Raw genomic sequence first — 13,543 nt, 5'->3', positions numbered from 1 at the left:
CCTCTCTGTAGGAGGCAGGCAAGGACGACAGGACAATGACTCAGGAGTTCAGACCCCTGCTCCAACCTTCATGCTAAGAGACATAGAAGACTAAGACAACTCCCCACTCCACAGAGGGACAAGCCAGGGTGGGGGGTTGTGAGTCCTGCTGGAAGCTGCTCTTGAAGGAAGTGCTGTGAGGGTCACCTCCACACAGGCAGGTCTGGTGTTTTGTTCACTGCTAAACCGTGAGCGTGGTCTGGGTTCGTAATAGATACCTGTCTAATAAGCGAATGAACAAATGGACAAACCATCCATCCAGCTGCCTGCAGAGTGGGCCAGTGACTCACTCTCCCTGATCAGAGCCACTGATACTCTCTGCGGTAAGACCTAATGCCAGGCGCTGGTCCCAGCTTGCCGTGTGCACTGACTCATGGCACCCTCACCCTCACCCTGAGACCGCACCTGACTGTGAACTATTGTTCCCACTCTACGTGCAGGAAAACGGAACCTCGGAGACTTTGGGATCTCTCAAGATCGCAGTTAGGAAGTGATCTTGCCAGGATTTGAACCTGGGCAGTGCAGACCTCCCCAGAGGCCTGGAGCAGGAGGAGAAGCAGTTGCTGCCCTCCCCCAAAACTGGGAAGCCATGTTGCCTAAGTTACTAATCTTTAGAGGTGCAAAAGTTCTCACTGCAAAGGGCGAAGGGCTGCAACTTTGTTCCTGGGTTCTCTTGGTGGCTCAGTGCTTGGTGCTTGGTGAAGGCAAAACTCTGAAATACCTACCCCCTATACATATACATACATTATATATATATATGTACACACACATGCATTTGCACACATAATCAAAGTGAACACGGCCCACGAGACTTCTCAGGTTCTGTTTTCTGCTGAGGGTGATGGCACATACCTGCAAGCCAGCACTCTTGAGCCTGAGGCAGGAGGACCATGAGTTCAAACCAACTCTAAGTGGCTACAGAACAACACTCCCCACAGGCAGGGAACGGGATGCACCTCGGCTGGTAGAGGGCTTTGCCTTGCATGCAGGAAGCCTTGGATTTCAGCCCCAGCACCATGTAAATCAGGCACAGCTATAGTCTCAGCGCTCAGGAGGTAGAGGCAAGAGAATCAGAAGTTCATGGTGGTAAGCCAGCCTAGGCTGAGACCTGATCACAAAAACAAAAAAACAACGTTTTGTTCTATGCAAGCGTGAGGCAATAGGCTGGATCCCTAGAACCTATGTTTTAAAAATAAAAAAGGTACTGGGGGCTGGAGAGATGGCTCAGAGGTTAAGAACAAAGAACACTGGCTGTTCTTCCTGAGGACCTGCATTCAATTCCCAGCAACCACATGTTGGCTCACAACCATCTATAATGAGGTCTGGTGCCCTCTTGTGGCCTGCTGGCTCACATTCAGGCAGAATACTGTATTAATAAATAAATAAATCTTTTTTTTTTTTTTTAGAAATTCTTAACAGCAGCTACAAAGTAATTGTGGTTAAAAAAAATATGGGGGAGGGAAGCAAGATGTCAGTTAAGGGTGCTTCCTACCAAGCCTGATGGCCTTTCAACATCTTGTACCCACATGATGGAGAGAACCACCTGCCAAAAGTTTGTTTTCTGACTTCTACATGGACATCATGGCATACGCCTGCCTGCACACGCATGCGCGCACGCACGCGCGCGCGCGCGCGCGCGCACACACACACACACACACACACACACACACACACGTGCGTGCGCACCCTCGTTTTCAGCTACTCTCCCTAGAAGACTTACATACCCCACCAGACGCTGCTCTTCCTGGGTCCCTGCCTCTCTCAGGGGCCTGGCCTCTCCAATATAATATCACTGTCCCTAGAAAACGCCGGCACTCAGTCTCCATTCACCTAACTCTCTGACACCTAGATTGGCAGATCCCATGCTTCTGCTCTAGCTGCCATTCAGGGCCTTCCAGAAGCCTGTCCGCCATCTTTCCACCTTACGTCTATCCAGTGCCTCCCTGAATTTTGTGTTCACAAGCTAAGAAGCTACCTAGAGAAAGACAGTTCTCAGGCCTGAGGCACTGGGGCTTCAGAGGTACAGTGCCAGGGACCTCTAGGAACACATTTATTGCCAGGCTTTTGTTTTGTTTTGTTTTGGTTTTTGTTTTGTTTTGGTTTGGTTTGGTTTTCTGCCTTGTTGAAATAACATCAGGCGATCTGCCCAGTAGACAACCATAGTGTAAGTGGCCCACTCTGAAGAGAAAATGCCCCCCCCACACACACAGGCTGATGAATGGTCATGCCACCAAACTTGGCATGGATTCTGGCCTGGGTTGTCTGGGTTTGATTCTTGGTGGCAATATAACAAGATGGCCCCGGAGAGATGACTAACTTCTCTGCACCTAAGAAGCATAAAATAATAATAATAATAATAATAATAATGAGAAGATTCAAATGGGATGGAGGGTAAGGCAAGATGACTATGCAAATGGGCCTAACCCAGGGCCCAGCCTTATATTCATTTGTACCCTTCGATTTGGGAGTTCATCTGTTTCATCATCTTCCAGGCCTTGGACCAGGCTGGCGACGTGTACCATGCTGGATCATGTACACGTTGGGTCACTGAGAGTAGAGATGGCAAGAGAGATCTCAAAGGATCAAGCGTCCAGATCTAGTTGTCTAGGCCCCGCCACATGTAAGCAAGGCAGAAGTGCACACCCAAGCCCAAGAGAACACATGAGCCAGCCAGTGGTGGTGCCAAGGCAGGAAAGTGAGAGGGCAACCTCTCCCGGAGGAGGAACTACAGGGATACTGAAGGTCAGCCCTACACTGCCAGACCAACTCCCATCCCCTGCCCACAACCCGCCTGGATCAACAGAGCCAGTCCACAGGAAACAGGATAGGCACTGAAGGCATTTATTCATGAGAACACTGGGGTTCGGGGAAATGGCTACAGGTTACAAGCTCTAAGGCTCTCGTCAGACATCCATGAGCTGGGTCACCCCTGGGCAGGGGGTGAGCTGGCAACCCCCTGGACACAAAGATGCCAGCCTGTCCCCTGATAAGCCCTTCCTCACCACCTGCCCCGCCCTAGGGTTAAAGTGCAGCTGGGAAGGAGGAGCGGGTAGAATAGGGAGCTAGAGAAAGCCGAGAAGATCAGCAGGGGCCCTACGCAGGGGCCTCCTGTCCACTATGGTCCCAGGTGACGGAAATAAACCATCACCTCATTCAGAAAGACCCGCCCCAGAGACAGCGGGGCTGGCTGCGGCTGCTTCCCGAAGGCTCTAGGACCTGAGGAGCAGAGAGCAAAGATCCCTGCTTCTAGAGGCAGGAGGGATGTTCTTTCTTCTTCAGTGATAGCCAGCAGGGCCCTGCCCCAGCCTGACTCCTACGCCACCCCATTTAAGGAGTTGCTTCCCTGGAGGTGGGGAGTGAGGGAGGCCCTTAGAGAAACCTATGAGGCTAGAGCTTCCGGCTTCTGGCAGCAGTCTCCCCAGACCAAACCCTCCTGCAAAGAGGATGCTGTCCTGATACCCTCTACCCATCCCTAGGGATCCTGCCCCATCAGTTGTGTGGGTCCTGACCTGGGCCTGCCCTCTATGAGGGTCTCACTCATCCTCAGCAGCCCAGCCCACTTCCTCTCCATCCCAAGGGCTCCTCTCTAGAAGGCAGAAAGGAAAGACCACATTTCACCTTCCAAAGAAAAAGTCCCGAGGATGACTGCCTCCTCCCCCCACCCCTCTCCATCTTGCATATATTAAATCGTGCAGCTTGGCTCTAGCCCCTCCCTTCAGATCTCCATGGCAACCGGGCAGCATTCCAAGTCCATCCAGTGCCAAAGGGGTGGGGGGGCTTCCGCCTCTCCCCTTCCTCTTCCCTGGAGGGTGGGACCCAACATTCCACAGGGGACAAGAGGGGAGGAAGAGTTGGGGGCCCTCAGTCCTCAGCCCCTTCTTCCTCCACCTGGGGGGCTCCGGGAGGTTCTTCAGGCTCAGGGGTCTGGCCACCCAGATGGGGGTGGGGGTGGGGGTGGGGTCCAGGCTGGGCACCCGGCCCGTCTTCGCCCTGCACGTAGACACTCAGGCCCTCGTGACTGGGCTCCTTGCCGCAGGCCTGACAGCTGCAATGTACAATCTTCTCCACCAGCTTATCCACCCTGGGCACCTCCTCATGGCCGGGGCACTCCAGGGTCACCTGGGTGGGGGAGGAAGAAGGGAAGGGGTGTTTCCTGAGGCTTGGACAAGTGGGGAGACCCCAATAATAACACATCTTCGGAGACCAGGAATCCAAAAGTCCACCTGCGTTCTATGGACCCATGGAGGGAGGGCTGCAGGAGACCAATCCCATTGTCTTACGCTCAGCCCTGCCCCTCCTACCCATTCCCCCGGGAAAGGGGGTTAGGGTAAATCCCTGTTTAGAACCCCCCCCAACTGTGATCCCAGTGAACTTGGAGACAAATCCTGACCCCTTCCTCGGGTCTTCAGGACCTTCAGGCTGGCCCTGGCTGACCTCACCATGCCAGACCCTGCTGTTCTTTCGCCAACTCTCACTGCCTGACCTGACCCCAAAGCCTTTGCTAATGTCCTTCCTCTGCCAGGAAGGTTCTGGCCCACCAACCCACCCTCCCGCTGGTCAGTGGGCAACCTTTGTGTCAAAGCTCCACCCCACACCCCCAACGCAGCAAAGTTCATTCCACAGCAACCCCACTCTTGCTTTCTAGTCATGCTTCTAGCTGGCCTCCCTCCTGTCCCCTCCTCCCTCCCTCCCTCTCTCCTACCCCCCTCCTTTCTACTCCATGACAGCTCTGGGGCACAGATGCACACAAGGTCCTTCAAGGAAGGGAACTCAGTTGCCCTAATCACCCTGACGTTGGAAAAGCTGTAGGTGTGAAAGCTACCCAAAGCAGAGGTGCACAGTGCTAAGGGCTTTGACTGGGCCAGAGGGTCTGGAACAACACCCTCAAGGAAAATGCTTGAGCCAAGAGCTAAAGAACTAGGAAAAGAACTAGCTGAGGAAGTGGGGGAGGGGAATGGGGGGCAGGGAAGGCTTAGAGCAAAGCAATGAGCACATGCAAAGATCCTGGGGCGGAAAGGAACAGAACAAGTAGGAAGGGCTGACGAGGGGGGTGGTAAAGTATCTTCAGGTTACTGAAGAAGGAGGGAGGGTTTAAGACAGTGTAGGGAGACGGTTGAGCCGGACAGCAGGCCTGTGTCTAGCAGAGCAGGGTGTTGGCCTGTATCGGTGAGAGAAGGCGGAAGGGCTGCCATGTCCGAGGAGCGTGGACCCCATGTGCAGCCCACACACATAACGAGGCCTCAGTGAGCACCCAAGCCGGCCTCCTGCTGCAGCTCAGGGGTGGGGCAGCCATACTCACAATCTCCCACATGGACTGGGCCGGCATGCAGGAGTCACAGTGCACCAGGGACTCTGTGGACTGCGGGAAGGTATTGGGAACGCTGTAACTGAAGCATTGTCCCAGGCACGCCCTGTGGGAGGAGATGTCACTGATGGGGGGATCTCCGGGGGAAAGCAGGGATGGGCACCCTTGACCCCCTCCCTGGGTCCATGTCCTCACCCTCCGCCTCCCCCAGAATCCCACCTGTTCTGTATGGACTTGGCCTCACAGCCGCTGTGGCCCACAATCTGCGTGATGTTCTTGGCCTCACACCAGGCACTCTTGTCCGGAAATAGGGCCAGCTTGTTGATGGGTGGCGGGGCGGCCAGCAACAGGACAGGGAGGACGGCCCCCACCAGGACCCAAAGCATTGTGCCCGTGACCTCCAGAGCCCTGGAACTGAGCACAGATGCCAAGTGAGGTGCAGTCAACCCTGGGAGGCTGGGGTGGGGTGGGGTGGGCAGGAGTGTGTTCCAAGCAAAGGTTCAAGGCTGGCTCTCCACAGACAAACCTATAACTTTTAATTTCTTTTTCTTTTCTTTTCTTTTCTTTTTTTAAATAGGGTCTCAGATAGCCCAGGCTGGCCTCAAACTAGGTCTGAATCGAAGGATGACTTTGAACTCTTGATCTTCCTGATCCCACCTCCCCATTGTTGGGATGACAGGCAGGTAGCACCATGCTCAGTTCCAAATATATCTTGGATGAGGTATTTCTCTCTAAACCATAAAAGCAGCTGTATGCAGCACCGCATCCAATAGCCCTGAGGAGGCTGAAAGGTCATCAGTGAGATAGTTACTAGCGTCAGGCTGGTACTGCACCTCAGTGATACAGTGTGTACCTAGCTTGTACAAGGGCTCTGGGATCCCTCATACCATAAACCCAAAGTGACCTTTGGTCACAGCCTCAGAGAAGGCTAGCTGTTGTCCAGGCCTCCTGAAAAGACATTGCTACTCAACCATATGCTGCACGGGTAGATATGTTTCTTCTGAGGATTGCCCACCAGAGTGTCCAGCCACCAGAGATGCCCACACATCATCACTGGCAGGATCCTAACCAGAGTCAAGCAGTGTGTGTGTGGGGGGGGGGGGGTTGAGACACCGGACCATTTACAAAGTTCTCTGCTTCAGGAGCAAGACACTGAATTCCAGAATCAGCCACAAGATGGCACTCCAGGACCAAATCTGTGTCTACAGGAGCCACTTAGAGGGGGACTTCTACTACCTCCCCCGACTTTATCTTTGGTAGACTTCACCACTCTCCACTCCCCCATCCGTGCCCCCCCTCCTCAGAAATAGTTAGCGGGTTTCAGAGAGACCTGAACAAAGGGAAGTGCTTTCAAAGGCAGGATGTCCCCAAATGCCTCTGAGACAACACACTAGGGAAAGGAATCCATCCATCCATCTATCATCTACCCATCCATCCACCCACCCACCCACCCACCCACCCATCCATCCATCCATCCATCCATCCATCTATCATCTACCCACCTACCCATCAACCCATCCATCCATCCATCCATCCATCCATCCATCCATCCTTCTATCTAATGCTTTGTGACCCTGGATCTTCAAGCCTGGGTTTCGTCACATTACCGAATAAGTGTATCAGAATTCCCTGGGGACTTTTAGTGTGAAAGCTCACAGCTGGGATGGGATTCACACTTTCCCAGGGTGGTTCTGATAGGCCCAGACGGGGAATATCTCCAGCTCAGACAGTTAGAAATTGTGTCTTAGCTCAATCCCCAGAGGGGTCTCGGTGAGCTTGAAGAGGGGAGAAGAGGAGCAGGGACATAGCCCACTAGTTTTCTGGAAGCCAGGTACCTGGAGTGAGGAAGACTGAATCCTCTGTATGACAGCCATGCCCTCGACCTACCTTCCCCAGAAAGTGATGGAGGTGGCAAGGACAGGTGTTTTACAAAGTATCCAGGGAGGTGACATGACGGGGGTGGGGTGGGGTGGGGGAGTAGCAGTTTCTAGAGTGAGAATCCAGGTGGGCTGAGGGAATGGGGTGTCTGAGAGGGTGGAACAGCCTTCAGACTTACCAGGAAGCCCTCACCCCACCCCCACCCCAGCTCTTGCCCCTCTCTCTGCAGAGGTCTTGGTCTCTGAAGATGACCCCTGCCACTGGCTTGACAGGGATAGGGACAAGATAGGGATGAGGCTGGGCAGTGTGCCCCTATCCCAATAACTCCCTGCTGTGGTCCACACATCCTAGACTCACCCAAAAGATCTACAGCAAACCCCACATTGTTTTAGGACAAGCACACACCCAAATGCAACCATCTGGAACCTTCCTAACTGCTACTCAACAGCTTCAGTATCTAGGAGGCCTCCTGCTCCTGACAGGCCCTCAGCCTTCCCCCAATGAGCCAATGTATGACCGTGACCTTCTAAAGAGTTCCAAGGCCCATAGAAGGCCAGCTGAGCTGGACTAGCTCCTCTGGGCATCAGAGAAGATCCTGACTCTGACATTGGCAACGACAGGCAAGGAGTGAATGAGACCCAGGTAGGAAGTGAAGCAGGGATTGAGGTCTGAGCTGTGGTGGCAGCAGTCTGGAGAGGGGCATGTGAGTCTGACTTGAACCCAGGAACTAAGGGAGATGAGGACTGAGGCCGCCAAGGTCAGGACTGGCTAAAGTGGAGACTAGCCCAGAGGTTAACCATAAGGCTACCTGGAGACGGGATAAGGGGACAATTTTGCAAAGGGTCACGGGCCCAGAGTCCGGACCTGGCAGCAGTTGAGGAGAAACAAGATGGACTTAATTAGAAAGCCACCTCCTATAGTGTCCTTCTCAGGTGCCCAGTGTGGAATGAGCACAGGAGTTAGCCATGCCTCTCAGAAGAGTACTGTACCCCAACCCACCACACCCTCTCCAGTACCTGGGAGCAAAATACTAGGATACCCTTGACACCCCCCAGGTCAGCAGTTGGAGCATTAGTAGACCGGCCCTCTGACCCTGGCATCCCTGGTGTTAGAATTTTGCAATGGAGGACTTGTGCAGCTGTAAGAAAGAGTTTATCTCTCACAGCCTACTTCCCGTGGCTGTAAAGGAGGAACACAGCTCTCTCCTAAAACTGAGAGGTTCCTATGACAGCACCCAGCATCCAGCACTCAGCATTCGATACCCAGCACTCAGCACCCAGCCAGTAGTATCAAGCAGGTACCCACCAACACCTCTTTCCTGGAGGGATCATGAGTGAAATTGGGCAGTGTCAGAAGGGAGCATCCATGGGTGCCCTCCTTACAGGTTTAATCTTCTGGTGATTGCTCTTTTTGTGTGTTCTCAGCCAGCAACTCCGTTCATTTCTGTCTAAGCAGCAGTTGGCCTTTCCTTGCTGGGCCTTCAGAGCATCACCCAGCTTCTCATAGCTTCCACTCTGAAGGCAACATAGAGTGCCAGGGCAGCACCGTCAGTCACCTGTCTGAGCAACAGCCAGGCTCTGCAGAGGTTGTCCTGAGACACCTCCAGCAACAGAAAAGAGTCATGCAAATATAGATGCCCACCCTGGCCACAGCTCAGACCTAGGGGTGGGTGGGACATTTCTGGTGGGCCTCTTAGGGCAACTGCTAGCTTCTGACAGGTGTAGACCATCTTTCCAGTCCCCCAGGCCTCCTGCGCCTTGCCTTTCCTGAATTGCCACTTACACAGGAAGGAAGCCCCCACAGGTGATCTGTGTCATCACACGCGCCCATCTCTCCTGGCCCTTGACTCAAAGGCCCTCCAGGAATGCCAGGGGGTGGGGCTGTGAACACGCAAGGCTTGGCTCATTAGCCCACCTGCCAGACTCCAGCAGCTGCCCTGAGACGCTCACCAGAAATGTGGAAGAGAAGCCTTGGGCCCAGCCTGCAAAACCAAACCGCCAAAGACCAATCAAATGGACGAATACCATTCAACCTGTTCAGGGGTGTGGCCTTAATGTCATGGCTGACGGCTCCCCTTGGTCATACCATTGCGTTCTAATATCTATAGCGGGTGTTCTAAATCCTGGATGGACTCAGCTCTCAAGGTTAGCTACCACCAACCCCACCCACTAAAGCTTAAAGCCCTTGACACAGGAACGTGGTGACTCCGTGTGTGGAGGGACCAGCTGCCCCCCATTTTCTACTTATTTAATTTTATTTTCAGGACAAGGTCCCACTCTGTAGCTCTGGCTGTCTTAGAACACACTCTGTAGACCAGGCTGGCCTTGAACTCACAGAGAACCATCTGCCTCTGCCTCCTCGGTGCCAGAATCAGAGGCATGCAACACTGCACCTGGTTTCCCATTTCCTCTTTTGCTAAATCTAGAAAGTCAGGATCGGTCAATCCCCACCAGGATTTATCTTCTTCTTCTTCTTCTTCTTCTTCTTCCTTTTAATATATTTATTTCTTTATGCATATGAGAGCTTTAGCTGCATGTACATGTGCATGGCGGAACACAGCACCAGATCCCATTATAGACGGCTGTGGAACCGCTGAGCCATCTCTCCAGCCCCCCACCCCAAGGATTTTCAATGTAAGCTGTTCTCTCTCTCTCTCTCTCTCTCTCTCTCTCTCTCTCTCTCTCTCTCTCTCTCTCTCTCCACTCCCCACAACTACCACTGGCTCCGGTTCAAATCTTAGTTCAGCCACCTGAAGATTTCTGTGGCCCAATTCTCTCATCTGCGATGTGGGAAGAGCAGAGGCCACGCCCCTAGGCAGCTGTGAGCTGAAGAGTGTGTGGAAGGTTGTCACTGCGGGGGGGGGGGGGGGGGTTACAGCTTCAGGAAGTCACCAGGACCACAGGCTTGGAGCCATCCCGGGCCTCTTATCCATCTTAGCCACTGTTCCTCCCTCCGGATCCAGCTTAATCCTTAGTGTTTCTCAATCCGGGATGTCTCTGCTAAGTGATAGGGATTTAGGGGGAACACCTTGAGTTGAAACTTAAGCAAGTAACAAGATGGCTGGGAATGGTTTCACAAGCTGCCAAGTCTCACTAACACACCCAACTGCCAGGGCAGGAGCTGAGGGCAAGACCTCACCAAGCTCTACCCCTTTGGAAGATAGGGGTCCTAGGAGTGCCGCCCCTCTCGGTACTGCTACCCAGAGAACAGGCTCTGCCTGGTGCCCACTGCGCATGCGGCTGGTGGGGAGGGTGTGGTGCTTGCAGCCGCTGCCCTGGGCTTGGGGATCAGCAGGGTGGGGCAGTCCTCCAGGTCTTGGAATGAGTACAGGGACTTCCTCGAATGGAGCAACTGAAAAACGTTGCTGGGGAAGGGGCGAAGCAGTGTCAGGCCCGGGGTCCAGCTCAGCCAGGCCCGGCTCTGGATTCCTGGGTGCTAAGGGAGAGGGATGTCTCAGAATCGGTGTCTTCGGGACAGGGCTGTTCCTCTAGACCGTGTCAGTGACCTGTACTTCACCTCTGCGAGCCTCACACGTACCACCTGTGAAAAAGACGTCGGCGTAGCCTGGGAACATCTGGCTTAGCAGAGTCCCTTGGGGAGAGTCTGGCTCCAGTGTGCCGCTCGGGGCCACAAGGATTCCATGACCCCAGGAGCACCACAGGGTGGCTCGCCTTTCTTCTGCTCCAGGCCAAAGCATGAACCAACTGTGCGGAGGGCTGACGCCCCGGGCCTGTCCCCTGTCACCCAGGTCTAGCTCTTAGGGCCAGGCAGCTCCACCTTCCAGCCCTGGGCATTTCTATGCAAGCAGTCGGGCCCCACAGACCCTTCTGCCCGCAGACCGAAAAAAAAAAAAAAAAAAAAAAACGTCTCCAAAACAAATGTATGCTAACTAGTGGCTGCAGGGCAAGCTACACATCTGCTCAACAGAAGTTTCCCTCAGACCTCACCAACAACCCTGCCCACCCCACAGCCTCCGACCCCTGGGGTTGCCAGGAGGAGGAAGGGTCTGAAATTTCACTTTAAGGGGGCTGTCCTCCTGGCCAATACACAGCATCCCCTCCAAACACAGGCCCAGGAGAGAGGTCTGGCTTTCAGAGAAGGGTGGAGAGGGGCGGGGGTCACCAAGGAAACGCCCCGGCCTTGTCTCTTCTTTGGCTCTAAGTCAAGGTAAACCAGCCCAAGCAGCTCCAGCATCCGTGGGAGTCTCGGGGGGGGGGGCGAGGGGGGAGGGAGGCCGGCCGCTCAGTGACAAAGAGTTGGGGGGCTGCCCGTTGACAACTTACTTCCCCCGCTCTCAGCCTGTGCCAGCGGGCTGTTTTCCTGGGGCTGCTGGCTGGTGGCGTCCAGCTGGGCAAGGGCCTCGGAAAGCCTGGAAATGTGGCCTTCTCCCTTGATGCCCGCCCCCCACCCCCCAACCCCCCCCCCAGCCAGGCCAAAGCAAGCAGCTGCCCCTTTTGGTGACGCTTGTAAAAGATCATCGCCTGGCCCGGGAGCCGAGCCGGCTGGAGGGCAGGTGGCCGGCAGCAGAGCCCTGCGGTGAACAGTGTCTCACTAGGGTGGAATGCTTCCAAGCTCTAGCCCCTGGAAAGGCTAGCTAGCCTGGGCAGGCGCTCATGCTTGCTCTCCCTCGCCTCCTCTGCCCCTGCGGGGAGGGGGGAGGTTGTGAGGGGCGGGGGCATGACACCAGCCAGACTTCGGGGCAGAAAAGAGGAGGATTTGGGGGTCTTTTAGAGAGCCAGAGGAACTCTCCACCAGCCCAGCTGGGGCACTACGCTTAGGAAGTTGGGACAGGATGCTTCGATTTGGAAAACGAAGGTCAGGGAGGCTCCCAGTGACCAAGAGAAAACCGAGAGACAACACGAAAGCAGAGACACAAGCTCACAGAAAGTGAAAATCGAGGCAAGAGGGGGACAGCGGGAGGGACAGAACTCCTGAGAGAGCACGGGAGCGGAAATGGAGCGATGGAGAGCCAGAGACCTGCGGATGGGAGTCCGGGACCGAATGGGCAGCGGCTGGGAAGGGACCAGGGTAGAGCCAGGAGACACGCGAGCCCAGAGTCCCAGCGCTGCACGGCGCCCGCCGGGCGACGGTCTCCCTCCCACTCTCAGTCCTGGCGGTGAAACTCCTACGAGAAACGGAGCCCCGGGCGCGGCTGGCGACCGGCTCGGGACGCCGCCGGTGCCCCTGGCCACCCGGGAGCCGCGCCCACGTCCCCAGCTCGGGCGATCGGAGGCGCCGGGCCGGCCGCTGGGCTGCGCGGCGCGGGGGGCGCGGGCTGGCGGAGCGCGGAGAGGAGCCGCCGGGCTCGGGGGGACGCCGCGGGGCGCGGGAGCAAGGGGACCCCGGCCGTCCCGCTCCGGCGGTGCCGACCCGGGCGAGACTTACCGCGCGCAGCGGCAGGGGGGAGCGCGGCGCGTCCTCCTGGGGGTCCTGGGAGGGGGGGTTGCGGGCCGCGGGGGTCGCAGGCCCGGAGTCCTCGGGCTGGAGCGGCCCCGCGAGGCTCGGCTGGGCTGCGCGGCTGGCCGTCTGCGGCCCCGGGCGGGCGCGAGGCGCGGGGGAGCGGCGGGCCGAGCGCCTCCGACGTCAGGGTGTCTCAGCTCCAAATAGGGAGCGAGGGCGGGGGCAGCGGCGGCGAGGGGAGGGACGCGCGGGCAGGGCGGGCGGGCGGGCGAGGGCCGCTCCCTCCGCGCTCTAGCAGGGGCGCCCAGGCCGCGGGCCCCCGCTCCCCCGACGGCCCGGACAGAGATGAAAGGGCGCGAGCCAGGAGCGCGGCCGCTTCCCTGGCTTTGATTCCCCTCCGCCTGGCTTTTCTTCGCTGCCTAGGCTGGCCAGGCCTCGGAGGGACAATAGTGGGACCGTGGCCTCGGCCACTCGCTGAGTGTGGCGCTCCAACCTATTGGGGTGCCAGCACCAAGAGCCCATCCGAAGCTGTGTCCAGTCTTCCCTCGGGAGGCTGGTTTCCGATCTGTGCTGTGTCCTTGCCGTTTGACCTGCAGTTGCCTCCAAATAACTTAGCTGGAGCATCCAGAGAAAGCTCTCAGAGGCCAAAACCATCTCACGCTGGCTCCTTGATGAGGGGAAAGGCTAGCTACTTAAATCCACGAAGGTGGATTGCGCTGGTGTAGCCTGTTCCCACGGAATAAGAAGAGAGCTCTGGCCTGGGGCTGTGGATCAGTTGGCAACGCGCTTAGCTACCATGCAGGAAACCCAGGCTTCTATCCCCAGAACCCCATAAACTGGGCCCAGCAGTGTCCACCCAAGGCCCAGGGTCAACTAAACAGCAAGTTCCAGGCCACCCTACAAAGACGAGGAAGAAGGTAG

At 56.1% G+C, this 13,543-nt stretch overlaps 1 protein-coding gene across 2 annotated transcripts; it reads right to left on the bottom strand.

Annotated features, from left to right (window-relative positions):
* Positions 1–2,864: 2,864 nt before the first annotated feature.
* Positions 2,865–12,813, bottom strand: Nbl1 (NBL1, DAN family BMP antagonist). Of its 2 annotated transcripts, XM_021630833.2 has the most exons (5): positions 12,608–12,746; positions 8,528–8,736; positions 5,564–5,758; positions 5,339–5,450; positions 2,865–4,158 (listed from the first exon to the last, which is right to left on the bottom strand). In XM_021630833.2, exons 2-5 carry the CDS (start codon positions 8,551–8,553, stop codon positions 3,901–3,903), a joined length of 591 nt encoding a protein of 196 aa, XP_021486508.1. In that variant the 5' UTR covers positions 8,554–8,736; positions 12,608–12,746; the 3' UTR covers positions 2,865–3,900. The 2 variants fall into 2 exon arrangements, with proteins under 2 accessions (XP_021486508.1, XP_021486510.1); XM_021630835.2 differs by lacking the exon at positions 8,528–8,736 and having other exon boundaries at positions 12,608–12,813.
* Positions 12,814–13,543: the final 730 nt, after the last annotated feature.

The sequence above is a fragment of the Meriones unguiculatus genome, chromosome 3 (genome assembly GCF_030254825.1).
Source record: "Meriones unguiculatus strain TT.TT164.6M chromosome 3, Bangor_MerUng_6.1, whole genome shotgun sequence".
Classification (NCBI taxonomy): Eukaryota; Metazoa; Chordata; class Mammalia; order Rodentia; family Muridae; genus Meriones; species Meriones unguiculatus.
Note: the sequence above shows the minus strand (reverse complement) of the source record. Positions and strands in the feature narration are given on the sequence as shown.

What these genes read in the sequence shown, in the direction of transcription:
- Nbl1 (XM_021630833.2), bottom strand. Translation starts at nt 8,553, where the DNA reads ATGATCCCTCCAGGAAAGAGGTGTTG. An exon ending in CCTCCAGGAAAGAGGTGTTG is followed by an intron (nt 5,759 to 8,527) that starts GTGGGTACCTGC and finishes ATCTGTGCTCAG; the next exon opens with TTCCAGGGCTCTGGAGGTCA. An exon ending in CCCAGTCCATGTGGGAGATT is followed by an intron (nt 4,159 to 5,338) that starts GTGAGTATGGCT and finishes TCCCCCACCCAG; the next exon opens with GTGACCCTGGAGTGCCCCGG.